The 19,305-nt window shown below is 39.7% G+C and overlaps 1 protein-coding gene across 1 annotated transcript in view; it reads right to left on the bottom strand.

The window, feature by feature from the left end:
- LRP2 (LDL receptor related protein 2) overlaps positions 1-19,305 on the bottom strand; it is a 180,479-nt gene that overhangs the window by 114,012 nt on the left and 47,162 nt on the right. Inside the window, exons 5-9 of the mRNA XM_029933311.1 lie at positions 8,763-8,873; positions 8,226-8,339; positions 6,470-6,586; positions 5,314-5,463; positions 3,672-3,791 (exon numbers count right to left, since the gene is read on the bottom strand). Of these exons, the coding sequence (XP_029789171.1) occupies positions 3,672-3,791; positions 5,314-5,463; positions 6,470-6,586; positions 8,226-8,339; positions 8,763-8,873 (612 nt within the window). The remainder of the gene's footprint in view (positions 1-3,671; positions 3,792-5,313; positions 5,464-6,469; positions 6,587-8,225; positions 8,340-8,762; positions 8,874-19,305) is intronic.

The following is a 19,305-nucleotide window of genomic DNA, read 5'->3' as shown; positions in this document are numbered from 1 at the left end:
ATCCATCTGGTTGTCTGAAATCCCACCAGGCTGAATGACCTCCCTGCCCTAACTCCGCACCGCGATGTCAGTCCGTCAACAAACAGCATGTCCTGTCAATCAGAAACAATGACCCTGGTAAACTGCTGCAGCATGCCTCAGAGGCTCCACAGCCAGGTCAAGACTACCAGGGACAGATGAATGGTCGAAGTACACAAGATTTCTTGTCAGGATTATTCCATTTTATTCTGGATTCCCACTGAGGCATTCACTGGGGAGCCGTGTCTAAGATGATAGAGGTCGCGTAGGTTTCCTACACCTGAAGCCTCTGTAAGGAGTCAGCCATGCAGAGTAGCACAGCCATACAGAGTGTTTATTGAGTTGAAATGCTTGAAAAAGCAAACCAAAAGAATTTCACTAAAAACTCAGCTGAAACAAGTGTAACTGGTTTCAAAATGTCACATACCCAAACTAATGTGTTCCTTACAAAGAGAGCAAAATATAGTCTGTGAAATAAATGTTAACCAGCTTCAAAACTCAGGGGATAAAGAACACATGTTTGAAAACCAGAGAAGGTCACAGAAAAGGTCTATAGGTGGCATGGGGCCTAACACTCACAAAGGCCCCCACTGCAGACTTTTGAGCTTATCTCCAAATGAAGTTATCTGAACTAAAGTCCCAGGCACACACTGCAGGGATGAAAAGATGTTCATCATGGAAGTTAAAACTTGTGCCGAAGTATCAGACTGACTATTTCCAGTGTGCTAGGAACCAGCTGTGTTCGATGAACCCTGAAATTATCTTGTGCCACAGCACAATATGGAATTTTCTATAGCACATTCACTAATAGGTTCAATGTATTTTTTAAAAACTCATTATGACAGTTTTTCATGTATTTCAGATTTCACAACAAAGAGGTCCAGACCTCTGACAAGTAGCCCTGTACACTTGAAACCCAAAGCTCACCATAGACGTAGATAGTGTTGGGGGTGGGGGGAAGTGTTGGAAACTGTACTCTCTAGACTTTAGGGTGTGAGAAAACAATGTCTAAGATCAGGCTATAGGGCATCACATAATCCAGGTATTCTGAAAGAAAATAGATGTCACGGCCTATCAAGTTCCAAATGCAAGGCAGCTCAGCCCCATCTTCTCTTCAGAATTGAGAGACGGAAAAAGAGAGAAGCTGATGGAATACTGACCATGTGGCTTCTGGTATTTCTGTTGGAATTCCTTTTCTACTAACAGAAAGGAGAAATGCCTAGAGAACTAAAAAGACTAGAAATCAAATTGGCAGGTGGGTGGCAATAAGAAGTGGGGGCAGGGAGGAGCCTGACATTTGCCAAAGACAAAGGAGCAGCATCACCCACAGTGAACAGCACTCTGAGGAAACATGGATGCCTCTTCTCAGAGAAGCCAGGCGGCTCAGGCAGGGATTCCAAAGTCAGAAAACTACCCACTTGTGTGAACAGTATTTTCTAATTTGAATGCATCTTTAATGTGATGATGGTGGTGGTGAAAATGAGGATGATGGTAAGAATAAAACACACAAAGAAAGTGTCCTGATCTCATTTAATGCCCAATGCAGATCATAATCTTTTATTTATAGAATATTTTCAAATGACTAGAAATGTGGGGGCTTCCTTATATAATTCCGAGTTGTCTCTGAGTCTTCAGAATCTCTTGGGGTGACTTGTGCAAAGAACATGTCTTATCTTATATGCCTGTCTTGTGACATGTCTTATATTCAACAAACAACTATACTGTTATTTCAGAGGAAAAATCAGATCATGGGCAAGCTTTGGGACATGGTCCTAACTTAGAAACTTAAAATTGCCTTTGTACACCACAAGGACAACCTTAATTGGATTGCTTTACTGGATATAAAAATCTTGTTTTTCTTGGCACACGATACATAAATGAGTCCGATTATAATGGTTCTCAATAACACTGAGGAATAGACTGTCTCAAAAGGTCCAAGATAATTTGTGGCATTAAATTTTTTTCTGGCTGTGAATAGTTATTAAGATCAACCATATTTGGGGCACCTGGGTAGCTGAGTCGGTTAAGCATCTGACTTTAGCTTGGTCATGATCTCACAGTTTGTGAGTTTGACCCCCCACTTCAGGCTCTGTGCTGTCAGCTTGGAGCTAGAGACCACTTCCAATTCTGTATGTCTCTCTCTGCCCCTTCCCTGCTCATTCTCTCTCTTTCTCTCAAAAATAAATAAACATTAAAAAAAATTAAAGAAAGATCAACCATATTTGATATAGTATAGTCAAATTGGAAGCCATAGGCTGAGACTAAAGACTGAACAAGTTCATTAGGTTTTTCCAAATTCAGTATTTTTTGCGAAATTATATTAATATTTTGGAAATTCGTTCAAAAGAAGCACTTTCGTAAAAGTGTTTCTTACAAATTCCATGTCTGTTTTTATTTAGAAAGCCCTGAAGAACCCCTTATTTGTAAGGAATATAACAAGAACACAAATATCCTGGAAAACTATGAATTATCTATGTTTTGGAGATCCATAGATGACTACCAAACTTAATTTTAATGAATCATCAGTGTTGCCTTCCAGATACTCTTTTCCCAACACCAGTAAAAACCAAGTTGTGTTTGTTTTTTTAACCCTCTATGGACACTATCTGCTAATAGATTTGTTGTTTGTGTATCAAAAATCAGAAAGAAGGAAAGAGAAATCAGAGCATTAAAAATCCATTGTTTAAATCCTACAAAAATTTCAAAATTGATGCTATGTGGCCATAGTAATTCTCCTATGATCAGACCCCATCCTAATCACAAAAGGATGCAAAGGCTGCTCACATCACACTCAAAAATTTCCTAAATTCTTACAATTCCGATTAAGAGAGATGTGGGAAATATTTGGTGCACCAGCATCTAGTTCAATGCCAGCCAAATGAAGCAAAATGATTGTGTTTGTTCTTGAATGAGGCTTCAAGAAGCTTCAAGTAGACATGAAATAATGGCATGGGCATTGAGTGGCCACTGTGGTCAGTGGAGCAATGAGGTGATGATCTGTGGTACGTGACTGTTCTTTAGTTGCTGTGTCCTGAAGAGGTATGAGCATCCTGTAGAAGAGGTCAGGGAACAGACGAGGCCACGTGGTAAGACATTCACATGCATGTAATAATGTGTTAAACAACCAGTACGGCCACACCAACCCTGCTTCCAAATACCTGAAAACACAAAAAAGTTTCTTCCTTCATGAGGTTGTAGACAGGTTGCTAGCCAACTCACTCAAAAGAATCACTCTTGGGGCACCTGGGTGGCTCAGTCAGATGAGCATCTGACTTCTCATGATCTTGCAGTTCGTGAGTTCGAGCCTCACGTCACGCTCTGTGCTCAGAGCTCAGAGCCTGGAGTCTGCTTCAGATTCTGTGTCTCCCTCTCTGTCCGCCCTTTTCCCCCACCCATGCTCTGTCTCTTTGTCTCAAAAATAAACATTTAAAAAAATTTTTTTTTGAGAACACTTTTGCCTTGTGCAGTTCACAATGTTTTCTCAGACTTAAAACTTGATTTTGTCCAGGTTTTCTATGAGGACTGTGTTGCTGTTTGTTTTAAAGATCGACGCTCCTATTTACAAGCAAAAATGCCTTGATGTCAGAGACCACAGAACCCATCAGTGCTGCAGCACCGTGATGAAACACAAGGCACTGCCACCTGTCACTTACCAACACAGTCACGGGGGTCATTTTTGTCAACAATAAGACCTAGGGGACAATAACATAGCCCTCCAGTTGGTGACCTGCGGCAATGGTACTCACAGCTCAATTCAGAACACAAAGTCGCATCTAAACAGAGAAAAACACTTTGTTAAATGAAATGGTGACCTCTGGACAAGGCTGATTTCCCCTTAAAGTAAAAGCTTCTTTTATCAAACCTAAAAGTTAAGTAGCATGTAGTAGAGACACAGAAATTATTACCATTCAAGCCTTACTGCAATACTATGCAATAAAAGCGCAATCATATTTTTAAAAACTAATCCTTTTAAAGTTATAACTGTATGCAAGTATAAGTCACCTTAAGGGCTGTTTATGGGAAAATCAGATCATAAGCCTATCCTTTTGACTATGTAGTAGAAAAAAGTCAAGAATTCTCAAGTGACTGGATTAAGAATAACATTAAACGACTACTGGATGATTTATAGAGTACACTATTGATAGAATCGAGGTAATAAATTGCATTCCCTTACAGGACAGTCAGTTGTCCACAGAGTTGATGGACTGATGGTGGGGTGGATATTCTACAACCGCAGAAAAAGAAAAACTGGAGTGCCTGGGTGGCACAGTTGGTTAAGCTCTGATTCAGGTTAAGCCTTTTGGTTGAGGTCATGATCTCATGGTTCATGGGTTCGAGCCTTGCATCAGACTCCATGGTGACAGTACAACGTCTGCTTGGGATTCTCTCTCTCCCTCTCTCTCTCTCTCTCTCACCCTCCCTCTGTCTCTCCCTCCCTCTGTCTCTCCCTACATAGATATAGATAGATAGATAGATAGATAGATAGATAGATAGATAGATAGATAGATAGGAAGAAATAAGAAAAAAGAAGAAAAAGATATATATCCCAGAAACTAAAAGCTTCTTTTTTTTTTTTTTTTAATATAACCAGATAAGACTTTTCCATTAGTATAACCCAGGGAATAAATTCTCCAGAACACCTTTAGAATCATCAAAATTGCCATTAAAACCATTCTGCCTGGGTAAAGGGGAAAACACCACAAATATTTTGAAGCTCCTCCCAGTAAGAGATGGATTAGGTTTCATCAGTCCATTGAATCTAGGCTTGGCCAGATGACTTACTTTGGCCAATAACACTTTTAGCAAACATGAGCTAAGACGGGGTTTAAAAGAGCTCATTCACTATGGTTTGCCTTTTCTATCACTATGTGGAAAGAGATCAGACTGGGTTTTTATTTTAACATCTTTAATGTGTCAGTGTGCTGGTTTAGGCCATGACCAACTTCCTAGCCAACCCACAGAACCGTGAGAAACAAACATAACTTGTTTTAAGCCAGTAAGTGTTGGGATAGTTGTGCAAACACCAATACTCTCTGAACTTGGGAATCTATTATAGAAAATCTATTGTAGAAAAACAGAAACCTCTTTCTCTGAGGGCACAGTGGGTTAAGCTTCCTACTTCAGCTCAGTTCATGATCTCATGAGTTCAAGCCCTACATTGGGCTATCTGCTGTCAGCACAAAGCCTGTTTTGAATCCTTTGTCTCCTACCCATATGTTCTCTCTTCCTCTCCCCCAGAACAATTTTTTAAAAAATCTTTACCTGAAAACTACCCAGATAAATTTCCATACTCACCACAATGTTGTCCTTTAGTACTGTTACTTTCATCTTCTCCTCCTGGACAATCTAAAGTCCCATCACAAATCTTTGTAACTGAGATGCATTTTCCAGACTCTGGACAAGCCCATTGGCCTGGGTAACATTCATGAACATGAGGACTGCTCTCTGCAGGGGGGCAGAATAAAAGAATCACAGGCCACATGAGAAGGAAGCCAACTCTTTTTAATCAATATAGATAATATAGATCAGGTGGACAAGCGAGGTCTACAAGTGACCTAACTATACTACTAGTCTTTTACTGGGATTCTGAGAAGTGGCAAACAGAATTATTCAAATTCCATTCTAAGGTAGGCAACCAGGTTTTAAGAGTAAGAAGAGACATGGACCTGAATTATCAAACAAACTAGATTAATAACCCCTAGAAGAAAATGCAGTTCATTTAAATATGAATTATAGAACTAGGGTTATCAAGGTGTTACTAGGATTCCTGAGTTTTTATTTTGTTTTTAATCTGTCCTTCGTTTGACTGTAATGAAATGTAAGAAAAACTATGACTAAACCGCAAGAAAATTATTTCTTGGAACACTGAAACCAAGGGATCTTCTCCAAGCATCGCTCTTATTACATCAGAGGTTAGAACAGTACAGGACTTGCCTTTTGCTGTGGGTGTTAGTAACTTCTGAACTGTTGGAGGTACTGCTGGTGAAGGAGGTGAATATCATTGGCAATTTCCTTCTCAAAGAACCTTGAAAAAATTCCCTGGGTAGCAGCCTCCCCTGCAACTACCAATCCCTAACTCTTTTTCTCAGGTTGGTAGTGGCCGCTCTTCTCCCACTGGATGTCAGTGACTCGTGTGGTTGACAATCCGAATTTGAAAACAAAAAAGTCAGCATGCGTTATAGAAGGGGGACAGACTGTCCCACCTACTCTGCTTTATTCTGATGACAGGGAAGATATCATAATTTTTTCCATACTTGGGTTCAGAGTCTTTTTAAGAAAAGCCAATGGAGACACCTCCTTCCAGTCACCCCCATCCGGTAAGTTACTTACAATGGAGGCAATCCTGAGACTCGCTTGTCACACAGATCATTTCTAACAAGGAGAGTAGGAATACAAGCTCTGGAAAACACATTAAAAATGCTTTCCAATAAGAATCTCTTCTCCTCCTTACCACATCCATTTTCATCTCCATTATCTCTGCAGTCATTCTCTCCATCACAAACCATATCTTGACTAATGCAGTAGCCATTGGAGCAAGTGAACTGGTTGCCTCTGCAGGGCTCATAGGCTGGAAGAAAACAGCAGCTGCACTCCAAAGACAAATCACTTGGGAAAAATTTAGTTCAACTCACTGCCTAAACTGAAATAAAATTGACTATGTCAATTTAGTCTCTGAAGTATCTCAACAAAAAAACCAGGAAAGAACAGGAGTAAGAGAGGGAAAAAGGAGGGTAGAAAAGGGAGAAAACAGAACAGCAGCTTTGGGACAAGGACATGAACTCAGGTGCCAGTGTGTCTCTCAAAATTACAAACAAGGCTACTGGTAGACACAGAACAAAGAATGCAGATTGATAAAGGTGCTACAGACATGTCCTGTCAATGTCCAACATGCCCTCACTTTATAACACAATCACTGAAATTGCTATCTAAGACCAAATGATTCTGAGTCACCCATTCCATGTTGTCACATTCTCTTTAATACAGTCACTGAAATAAGCCCAGGGGCCAGAAAGGAAATTAGGTATGGCTCATAAAAGTTAGGGTGACGGGGCGCCTGGTTAAGTCAGTTAAGAGTCCAACTCTGGCTCAGGTCATGATCTCATGGTTCAGGAGTTTCAGCCCTGCATATGGCTCTGTGCTGACAGCCAGAGCCTGGAGTCTGCTTCGGATTTGGTGTCTCTCTCTCTCTCTCTCTACCCCACCTCTGCTCGTGCTCCTTGTCTCTTCAAAAATGAATAAATGTTAAAAGAAAATGTTAAAAAAAAAGTTAGGATGTACTGAAAATAATTTAGCAAGGCATAGGTGCCAATCTATCAAAACGGGTGTGGTGACAAAAATCAAAACATTCTAGTAGATAAAAATGACTCAAAAAAATGCCAACTAATTTTGTAAAATCAGTAAAACTCTCTTCACAGGGACTTCAAACTACACATTCCAATAAAATAACTTAGAGTCAGGGCACCTGGGTGGCTCAGTCAGTTAAGCATCTGACTTTGGCTCAGATCATCATCTCATGGTTCATGGGTTCTATCTTGCCCCACATCAGGTTCTGTGCTGACAGTTTGGAGCCTGGAGCCTAATTCAGATTCTGTCCCTACTTGCACTCTGTCTCTCTCTCTCTCTCAAAAATAGATAAAAGTCAACAAAAAAATTTAGTCCAGAGCTGGCAACAATGAGGTGATGTGCCTTGCAGGCAATTAAATGGAAAATAAAACGTAAGGACAGAATTAAAAAATGGAGGCAACAAAAGCCACCTGTACCACACTGAAACTTTCCTGTCCCTCCAACTTCAATGTGGTAAGAATTTCAAAGTAAAGAGGAGAGCTAGGACCAATGCAATAAGGGAACTTCCTTTCCCTTCGAAGTGCTTCTCTCATTCAACTATCAAGGTTATCAGACCCATTCCTGAGGTATGGGTAATTTGAGAGCCTAGTGATACAATACACCCTGTACCCTTGTAGCCTAAGAGGGGAAAAATGCACACTGTCCATCAGCAATCCTTCAACTCTACACAGATCCTTGTAAGATAAAGGAGTCTGGGTCTAACTACATTAGTGAAGCTCATGCCATGGGGCCTAAATGATATTCTGGCTCCATCTGCCATCAGACATAGTGACTCTTTTGTTTGCAAAGAGTGGTACATTCATCGGAAAATAACTACAGCAACACTCCTGGCAACCTGACCCAGCAGAAGGAAATCCCCATACCGCAAGAACGTTCATCACCGCCGTCTTCGCAATCAGGGAAATGGTCACAGACATAGATACGAGGGATGCACACCCCAATGTCACACTGGAACTCGTGCTGTGAACATTGCTGAGCTGTGATACAAGGTTAACAAGGATAAGAAGAGAAGTTCAATTGCACTGTAGCCATTTAATTTTCTAAGACGATTCTGGAGGGGGGCACTTGTGGGGAAGAGCACTGGGTGTTACATGGAAGCCAACTTGGCAATAAAGTATTAATAAAAAAAAGAGAGAGAGAGAGATTCTGTCTCAAGTTTAAAAAGAGATTTTTTTTATACAGTGGCATGCTGGTAAATGTTTAACAATGAATTCTCCAACAACAAAAAGGCCTTGACTCATAGCGTTTGCCAATTTCCATGGTGCAAATACTCCCACTTCCAAATACTGACTTTAGGCTACCGACATGAATTCACTGAACACAAAATCAAGAAGAGACTGTGTAACTGGCCAGTAGAAATGACTGTGCACACCACTGCACGTCTTGTACACAGTACTTACTGCAATTGCTTTCATCAGAAGAGTCTCGGCAGTCAATTCTCCCATCACATTTCTGACTGCTGTTATAGCAGGCTCCATTGGCACAGGTAAGCTGTTCACATGTTGGGTATTCTTAAAGGAGGAAAATAACACACAAATCTTAAATGAAGACATCTCTTCTGCAAATGCTTCTTCAGTGACTACTACACGTTAGACACTAAATGCTGAGCATATACTGGAGAACAAAAGAGACCCGGTTCCTTTTGCAAATTACAAACTGGTCTGTATGCTAATGTGGGAGGCACAGGGTTCTATGAGAATGCATAAGAGGGGGGAGTCTGGAGCCCAGGGAAGTCTCCCCTGAAGAAGTGACCTATGAGCTCAGAGCTGAGGAATGAGAAGGAATTTAACCTATCCTTCTTCTACATAATGCAGATAACATCCCAGATAGCTAGTGTACTACCACACATGCTTTGAGAAGTGAAGGGCTGTTTCTTTTTCCAGAGGGTGGTTTCCTTCCTGGGACCACTCAGTAGCTATTTCCTCTTACTCCAGCTGCTTATCCTCTGTTACCACTTCTTTATCCATACATTTGCATAATTTAACCCACTCTAAGAAGCATAATGTGCTCTACAAGCACAAGTAACTGTTACCACATTATACACTTATGATTAATCAGATGCTTAACTCTGGTTTTCTAAATCACAGTGGAAAAATCAGGATGTCCCTTGCAGGAATAACATGCTGTCAGTCCCCTCCCTGTGTGTCCCCATACTTGAAACGCATAACTCTCATGAATGAAGGCTGCATTCTGGTGGTTGTTTATCTGTTTCTCTCACAACATAATGAAACCCTCTAAGATCTAGGATCCTGTCTTCCCCATTTTAGAATCCCCAACACTTAGTGCAGGGACCAGATCATTGCTCAGGGTGCTCAAGCTATGCTAGATACTGCAATTGACTTATCACAGATGAACTTTTTAGTTAAAAAGCTTTCAAAAACATTTTGAACTTCTGCCTTTTATGGTGTTTCAATATCCTCCTTCTCATAAATTGATATGTTTCATGGGGTTTTTTTTCATTAAAGATTGTTCTCTTCATGATTCTCATATCATCTTCAAATTTCTCTTTAAGGAAAAGGTGCTGGAAAGGAAAAGACTAGACAAAAGAGTTCTACTTTAAGCCTTAATTTTGCACTTAAGAACCCATTTTGAGGTTTCATAGATGTGGACGGATAATTCCTTAGATAGTCCTACAGTCTCCTTCAAGCAGGAGCAGTGCACAGAATCCTGTGCTGAAACTATTTTAAACTTGTCCTGCATTAACAACTCACACTTCATAAAAGATGGACTCTCAAATGAAAATTTTCCATTTTTGTATCGTAAATGAAGAAACCCAGAAATTCTATCTCCAAAACTTTAAAACTGGACTCCTAAGTGTCTTTAAATACTTAAATTGCCAAAGTTACATATAATTAATCATATATTAAAATGGAAGACATTTTGAAATAGCTGATAAAGTTTTTAATTTTATTTTATTTTTTAGTAGTCTAAGAATCAGCTTGGGGTTATTGCTGTCTTTTCGTCACTGAGAAGGTATGCATTACAAATGTGCCTTCAAAGGGTCATAGAGTTCTGTTTATTAATTCTCACTTCAAGAGATGCAAGAAGCCAGTTGAGTCCAGCCAACAACTCTCCTCCCCCATCTGCCAGATAGCTCCTAGAGTATGTCGTGTAGCTTTTTAAGAGCAGCAGTGAGCAGTAGAAAGATCTTAGAAAACCCCTGTCTTTGTAATAGATAAGATATCTGTTTGGAGGAAAATTTGTTTGAGCTTGGAGGGTGACTACCTCCCTTATGAAGGATCTGGGACAAATATACTGAGTGGATCACTTTTTCTCCCTGTCCTGCCTTTTGAGAGCCAGTGCCATAAAACCAAAAAGGGAGGAACTACAACAGTATCCACTGACTAAAAGTTTTCCGACACGCCTCATTCCCTCTAGCAAACAACAAGGCCAGCTAGATGTCAGGAGAGAGTATTGTTATGTCCAGAGGTCAGCAGTTAAACAGCCTGTCTCCATCCAGGCTGATAATGAATCTCTTCTCAATCAGCCAAGGACCTGCCTCAACTCCTACAAGCCTTCTGGTCTCTTCTGTGCATAGTTAACTGAAGTAAATGCCCATCGGGAAGACTGCTCGGAGCTACCTGACTCGCAGAGGGAATGGCTCCAAACTATTCACACTGAACCAAATTAGAAATGAACAGATCCTACTTCCCTTAAAGATTTCTATGACCAAAAATGTTAATGAGTTTTAATCTACCCCAGGAAATAGGAAGTCACTATACTTTGGGATTGGAGGATATCTAAAATCTTATTTTTTGGTTTATTTCCTAACCAGGTCAAGAGTCTAACCTCATAAGGTTTTTCCCATGGAGCAAACCCATCATGTAGCTGAAACATCCTGCAAGATTTTAAGTAAAGAGACAAAATATAAAAAAAGAGATAATGCATAGTTAACCAGAGAAACTCACCCTTCTAGGTTTTGTCATAATGGAAAGACTGACAAGTAGCAAGTAAGTAGCCCAAGACCTCTAAAGTGTATCTGACACAAAAATTCAAGAACACACTTGCTCACACCACCTCCTCCCTTTCCCTTCCTTACTGTCTCCACATGCCAAATGTGTACATGTTTGTTCCCCTACAATTGGGAGCTTCCCCCAAATATATATAATATTGGTGTTTGAAGATTTTTTAAATTTTCTATGCTAATGAAGTTATTTGAGCAAGAAAGTCCCATGCCATAGTTCTGTTTAAATAATCAAATGGGGGGCACCTGGGTGGCTCAGTTGGTTAAGCCTCCGACTTCGGCTCAGGTAATGAACTCGCGTTCGTGGGTTCAAACCCCGTGTCGGGCTCTGTGCTGACAACTAGCTCAGAGCCTGAAGCCTGATTCCAATTCTGTATCTCCCTATCTCTCTGCCCCTCCTCACTCATGCTCTGTCTCTGTCTCAAAAATTAATAAAACACTTAAAAATTTTTTATTAAATAAATAAAAAAATCAAAAAGGATGAAGTGGCTTGAAGACTTCATGGAGCCCCAAGAATGGAAACCATTCACAGCAGAGCAAAATATAAATATTAACACTATACTTTATTATCTTTTCAGGAAGGCTGTGAGTACATTCTAGTCTTAGAGTTTGACAAAATGGTCAAAAAGCACATAGAGAAGACAAATTGATTACAAGGAAATGGGAAGCATCTTAAAGGTAGATTAAGAGACTTAAGATTTAAAGGAAAACAAGTAATTACTGGTAAAAGTCCTACCCAAGATATCTTTCAAGGTCCTCGCCTCATCCTTTAAGTTACTCTAGATCCAAAAAGGGCTAATCCAGACAAAGTAATGATTTACCAGAAAAAGTTGGCTAGTTTGGCCACCAACACTTAGTTGCAAGTACTACCCACAAAGTTAAATAAGCAATGACAGTAATAGCCATCAATAACATATATTGAAACTTTTCTAAGTATCAGTATGTCTGAACTCCTTTCATCCTTATAATGACCCTATGATGTAGGTATTTTTACTCCCATTTTATAGATTTCTATTTCATTGATGCTATATAAGTGCCTTTCTAAAGCTCAGTAATTGGGAAAAGGTCATATAACTAGTAAATTGGAGAGCTCGATTTCAAATTCAGGCAATCTGGCTTCACAATGCACATCCCTAGCATTACAGTAGATGTAGCTACTGCTTACAGTTTCAGAATTCAAAGCGAAAAATTATAGAAACTCTTAAAAAAGAAAAATAAAATAAAGAAATAAAAAAAGAAAAGAAATAAAGAAATAGAAACTCTTAAAAAGATAGTTGAAGAAGGAAGAGAAATAACTCCAGAGAAAAAGCAAACTTTTCCTTTCTTCCATTCAGTTTCCCATCCTACGTTGGGAGTCTGGAGGGGTGAGGCCTACTCTAGATTTCAGCAAGTAATGGCATATTCCATTAAGGATTTCAATCTGGTATGATCTAGGAATTTGAGGAAACTATGCTAGGAAACAGAGTTTTCCAGGAGTACCAGAACAAACAAGAAAGTCGGTACCAAAGAATAGACCACAATATAGCAGGGGACTCACTCTACCCCCTGCCCAATTAAATTCAAGTCCCCAAAGTGACTGCCATCATGAACTAGCACCATGGAAATACAGTAATATATATAAAACATTTCCTGCCACTCTTCAAAAATAATTTCCAATAGCTTTCAATAAAAAGCATATACGTAAGTTTTATAAAATGAAATAGCTATTCAGCACCTTAAAAAGAGAAAGCGGGGTACCTGGGTAGCTTAGCTGTTTAAGCATCTGACTTCGGCTCAGCTCATGATGTCACAATTCTTGAGTTTGAGCCTTGTGTCAGGCTCTGTGCTGACAGCTCAGAGCCTGGAGCCTGCTTCAGATTCTGTGTGTCTCTCTCTCTTTCTGCCCACCCCTCCCTTGCTCTCTCTCTCAAAATAAATAAACATTTAAGAGAGAGAGAGAGGAAGAGAGAGAGAGAGAAAGCAAATACAGTAATCCCAAGGGCTAGTAGCATTGGACTAACATCAAGTTTAATCCAAGAAGCTTTCAGGAAACTGAAGTCAAAAAAAAGGAAACACATTAAGTTTTATCTAGTTTTCCTTAACCCTGCTCTCTTTGAACTACTGAGCCTTAAGTTCTAAATCCCTATCTGATCTCTATCGATGGTGACCTGATCTTACACATACATTAGAAATGCTCCTGAGAAGCCTGCTGCAAAGATATTGGATCTACAATACCTCTTTTTTCCCATGCACAGAACTATCCCCAAAACCTGCAAAGTAAGTAAAGATTGACATAGTTCTAAATTCTCAAAAAATAATAAAATCTCACATGATCCCAAATACAAGAGTAACAAAGGAACAAGATGGAAAATGAAATGCTCCAAGGAATAGTGTAGAAGTAAGACGGCTCCTCATGGATAAATAAATATTTATAACATGCACCAGATTTAGTGGTACTGGTTCTACATAGGAATTCTGGGCTACAGGTTTTCATTCAAAGGACATAGCACCTTGGCTCTACTCCTATTGGTTTCTTACAGTGATCCTCCATGCCTCATCTGGGCAGACAAACAGGCCAAATTTTAACTGGAGAGACAGGAAGACTACCTGTACCACTAGAATTATGAGAGTGACTACTTTCAAACCATAGCTAGAAATGGCATGGCTCAGTGTTCTTATTGGGAAACTGCTCCAAATAATTGAGGGCTCAACAGCAAATCATTGGTGCCTGCACGTCATTATGCTAAAAGCCAATTATTGTCCAGAGTGTTACATTCTTTCATCAGTATTTCATTCTGTCCAGCATACATTTATTGAAATCCACCTACCTGGACACTTTGCTAAGAACTGGATAAAGAGATAAGCAAAATTACAAGTAAAAATTCCAACAATTTGGGGGTGCCCCTGAGTGGCTCAGTTAGTTAAGCCGCCGACTCTTGATTTCAACTCAAGTCATGATCTCACAAACTGTGAGATCAAGACCCGCTTCAGGGTCCTCACTGATGGTGAGGAGACTGCTTGAGATTCTCTCTCTGTCCCTCCCCTGCTCTCTCTCACACACACACTCTAAAAATGAAATCAGGGCACCTTCAGGGCTCAGTCAGTTAAGCATCCAACTTCCAGCTCAGGGCATGACCCAAGTCAGGCTCTGTGTTGACAGCTCGGAGCCTGGAGACTGCTTCAGATTCTGTGTATCCTTCTCTCTCAGCCCTTCCCCCATTCATATTCATATTCTCTCTCTCTCTCTCTCTCTCTCTCTCTCTCTCTCTCTCTCTCTCTCAAAAATAAATATGTGTGTCTCTGATATGGTGACAGCTGAACAGGAGCCATTAGGCTTAGTAAAACAAGGTCATTGGTGGCATTGACAAGAATGCTTTCAGGAGATTGGTAGAAAAGTGCTGTTTTCAGTGAGTTCAAGAAAGGAAGAGGAGAGGAAATGGAGGCAGTGATATTAAAGACATCTCTATGTAACTTCGTTATAAAAGGGAGCAAAAAAATTGGGTAACAGTTGAGAGGGGTCTTGGGATCTTTAAATATTTATAATATGCTTGTGTGATGGCAATTTATATTTTTAATTTTATTTTGAAAGAGAGCTTGTGTGCAAGCAGGGGACAGGCAGAGAGAGGGAGAGAGAGAATCTCAAGCAGGCTCTGTGCTGACAGCGTGGAGCTGGAACCCATGAACCCTGAAGTCATGACTTGAGCTGAAAACAAGAGGCTGATGCTTAACTAAGTCACCCAGGTACCCCTGGTGGCGATTTAAATAAGAAAATCTTATTTCTCCAAGGTTTCGGGCTCTGATTTCTATCTCAACTGTAAGAATCCAAAAAAAAAAAAAAAAAAAAAAAAAGGTGTGCCTGTGACATGTTAGGTAACAGGGGGGTCAGTCTCTTTACTTCTGGTTTCTCACCTAGAGTAGAAAGAGAACAGTAAGAGCAAGGCTTACTGGGCAGCTTAACTGTGGAACTGAGTTTGAAGAAAAGCATGTTCCTTACGGGCCATCATAGCCCAAGGAATGACTTGAATCATCCTCTTTATTCCTCTGTTTCCCATTTGGAGTTTCAGCAATTAGACAGAAAAAATGAAAATGTTTGAATTCTAAAGAACAGAAAGTCAATAGAAATAAAACTTCATGGACAAAGCAGCCCCAGTTGCAGGCAGACCAAATACTGCTGATTACCAGCAAGAAAGCCTTCATTGTAACAGGGATTTTACCCTTTCTTTGGCATTCCTAAGTATCAAAAGAGAAGTACTGCAAACCAGTGATAATTAGCAATGGTTTATACTCACACCAAAATCACTCTACTATGGTACTTGATAAAAACAAAATAATCTGTTCTCTTAACTTGGAAAAACTGTACTATTTTTGAGCAACTTAAAGTCACTGCAATATATTAACTGAATGACCCTTAATTGCTGCATTGTTCTGATGTTTATCTTAGACTCTGCATGAGTGGTTTTTCCTTGATGCTAATCCCATTAGAAGTAAAATGGATCGAAGTTTTGAATCTCCTGTTCCTTGGGGGGGAAATTAATTGACAAGCTATTTAATAGAAGGTGCCATTTTATAGATAGCCAGCCTGAAGAGTAAAATAACTTGGAGAAAATGAACTTTTACCTGTTTTTCAGCTTTTTATAGGACATATCTATCCAGAAATAGTTCTCACAGAATAACCAAACAATACCTTATGCATTTTGGAACACGGCAGACAAAAAACCAAGCAATATGAGAAGCTTTCACACAACACATAATTTATCTCAAGGATAATCTTTTTAGTGGGATCTTACTATGTTTGCCTTCCTCATCATCAGGCCCGTTCTCTTCCCTCCCTTCTCCCAGCCTCATTGAGAGGACTCAACACACATTTCATCATTCTGTAAAAGGAATGCATGGAATAGACATAAGGTGCTCTGTGTTGGAGCTCAGTATCTTGACCTTAGAAGCTTGAAAGGGTAAGAACTGTAACCTAGGGGTCTGATCTGACAGGCAGAACTATGAAGGACACGGTCAAGCTTCCTGATCCTTTCAAATATTTGGGGAAAAGAATTAAGTCCTTCCTTGGAGCTTTTCCAACATCATTACTATATTTGAGTGATTTCTAGGTGCCTAACATATTTAGACCCCTTCCTGTAGACAATCTTATTTCTGAGAAATATAGAAATGAAAGTCACACTCATAGGCAGATCTTGCGTTTGTCCACAAGTAATGAACCCCATGCACCATGACTGCAGAAACAATCAAATAAAGTGTCCCGTCTCACGAAAATGATTTCTGGGCAAGACTTGCTTAATCCTTCATCATGTTGTAACATTACAATTTAAAACAACTAATAAACAGCTGTTACATATCTGAAGTGACATTTAAAATAGCTAAGTATTTCTATGACTAAGTGGATCTTAGCAACAATCATGAGTGGCTGATAGTTAGACATTATGTGCCTCCTAATGGAAATACATATACCTTTATTTTCAAATTATTGTTGCCCCTACACACACACACACACACACACACACACACACACACACACACACCCATTGTATCTGTTCAAGCCTCTAGACTACTGTTATTCTCAACTAGAGTAGTGGAGGGAGATTTTGCTCCTAGAGGACATTTAGCATTTTTGGTTGTCCCAAATGGGAGGTACGGCTGGTTTCTAGTGGACAGAGGCCAGGATGCTGTTAGGCATTCTACAATGCATATGACATCTCCCTGCAATAAGGACTTATGGCCTCTGATGTCATTTGTATCAAAGTTGGAGAACCTTGCTGTAGATATAGCTACCAAGACTTACAAAGGGCAGAAAACATGTTAAACATCTGGGGATACAATGAGCGAAACCCAGACTGTGAGAAACGCAGGAAAATAATTTGGTTTTTTCACCAAATTACGTTCATGGGGTAAACAACAGAAATGGAAGGCAAGCCTACAAATCAAAAGACAGGAAGTAACTTTGCTTTAAATGAAACCATAAAAATTAATAATAAACCAATTGGGGAATTATAAAAACTGATTTATTTAAAAAGCTGTTAACTTTTAAGTATGGTCATGATATTGTTATGCTATGTTTCAGTCCTTACATTTTAGAGTTAAATATTGAATTAAAGGTAAAATTATGGGCATCTCGGTGGCTCAATCATTAAGCATCTGACTTTGGCTCTGGTCATGATCTCACTGTTTTAAGTTCAAGTCCCACAGTGTGGGTGAGCTCGAACCCCACTTCAGGAAAAACAGGAGCCATGCTTCCGGTGAGCTGGCTTCTCTTTCTCTCACTCTCGCTCTAGCTCTCGTTCTCTCTGCCCCTCCTGGGATTCTCTCTCTGCCACTCGCTCACTTGCACCCTCTCTCTCTCTCTCAAAAATAAAATAAAATAAAATACAGGCACCTGAGTGGCTCAGTCAGTTAAGCATCCAACTTGAGCTCAGGTCATGATCTTGCATCACAGTCCATGAGTTCTAGCCCCGTGTTGGGCTCTGCACTGACAGCTCAGAGCCTGACGCCTGATTCAAACCTCTCTGCTTCTCCATCTCTGCCCCTCCCCTGCTTATACTCTCTCTCTCTCTCTCTCTCTCTCTCAAAAACAAATAAGCATTTAGATAAATAAAAGGATAAAGACAAGATTATGATGTGTGAAAACTACTTCAAAATAATAAGAATAAAGAGATATAGGCAAGACAAAATTAGCTATGAGTTGGTAATTGATACAACTGAGTGATGAGTACAAAGGAGTTCATTATCAATTCACTCTGCTTATTATTTAAAACCAGCATGGGCATACGGTTTAGACCTAGGTTAAAGACCTGAGGAAATGGTCATCACACCTGCCTTATATTAATGGGAAAATTGCATAAAATAGTGATTGGTGCCCAGCAAATAACAGCTCTCTTCCCTACTTCCCACAAGAGTTCCAAACAAAAGAGAAACAAAATGAGGCCAGTCTGTCTCCCTATATTAACACCTTCTAAAGACTTTGATCCAGGCCATTCTTTTCTTTCTTGTACAAATTCTGGCTGTGGCTGGGGGATCAAAGCACAAAGTATGAAGACTCTTTTCTTAACTTCCTGATGTTATATTTTTTTAATACTCCTCCGTAAATAACACATAGTAATAAATAAATAAGGCAAAGAGAAGTAAGAAAGAATACATCATTACAAAACCCCTTTGCATGTGTCAGATTCATCTTAGGGCCATGAACCCTGAAGGATTCATGACCTGTACAATTCTAGGAGCAATTAACTATCATATCAATCTGTCTGTCTTTCCTTAAGAAATCCTCGTTGAACCTATTGCCTGCACTTAAAAAAATAAACAAAAACTTGATTTAAAATTCTTGCTCAGATATTTTATATAGCTCACTCACTTCCTTTCCTTTGCCTCTTTCTATAACAGCTGCCTGCAGGCTCGTACCCAGCCAGCTTTTTTCCGGAAGGTCTATTGGCAAAGTCATGAGGCGGTTGTACTGGTGACTTTAGACTTGGCTGCAGGGTGTTCACATGGAATAAATCCAAACAGTCTGTTTCAGTTGCCTTTTATTTTCCCTAGAGTAGCATTTCCTTCAGTTCCATTGCATTTCCAATAAAGCACTCATTTTTATCCACTTGTAAATTAGGGATAAAGACACAGACTGTTGGCTGGTGACACAGCCTCTAGTTCTCTCTTAAACTTGCACAAGGTAGAACTTTCTCCTTCTGTAAATAAAGTCTTTCATGAAGAGCAATTGCCAGACTTGGAACCAGAAGATGGATTTAGCCCTAGCTCTGCCACACATTCTCAACCTTGAACAAGCCATTCTTCTCTTTGTAATTTTAGTTTCTTAATTTACGAGAGAATATTAACACCTGCCCTATTGTCCTCATTGAGGAACCTAATTAAGAATAACAACCAAAAGTTATATAACACTTGAAGTTTACAAAATACTATAAAGTATGATTCATCACTATTACTTAGTCAAAAACATTTTCTTCACTTGCCACAGTGAAGGACCTATTGTTTGCTTTACAAAG

Source organism: Suricata suricatta, chromosome 3 (genome assembly GCF_006229205.1).
Source record: "Suricata suricatta isolate VVHF042 chromosome 3, meerkat_22Aug2017_6uvM2_HiC, whole genome shotgun sequence".
Taxonomy (NCBI): domain Eukaryota; kingdom Metazoa; phylum Chordata; class Mammalia; order Carnivora; family Herpestidae; genus Suricata; species Suricata suricatta.
The sequence above is the reverse complement of the archived record's forward strand: the minus strand, read 5'-3'. Positions and strand labels throughout refer to the sequence as shown.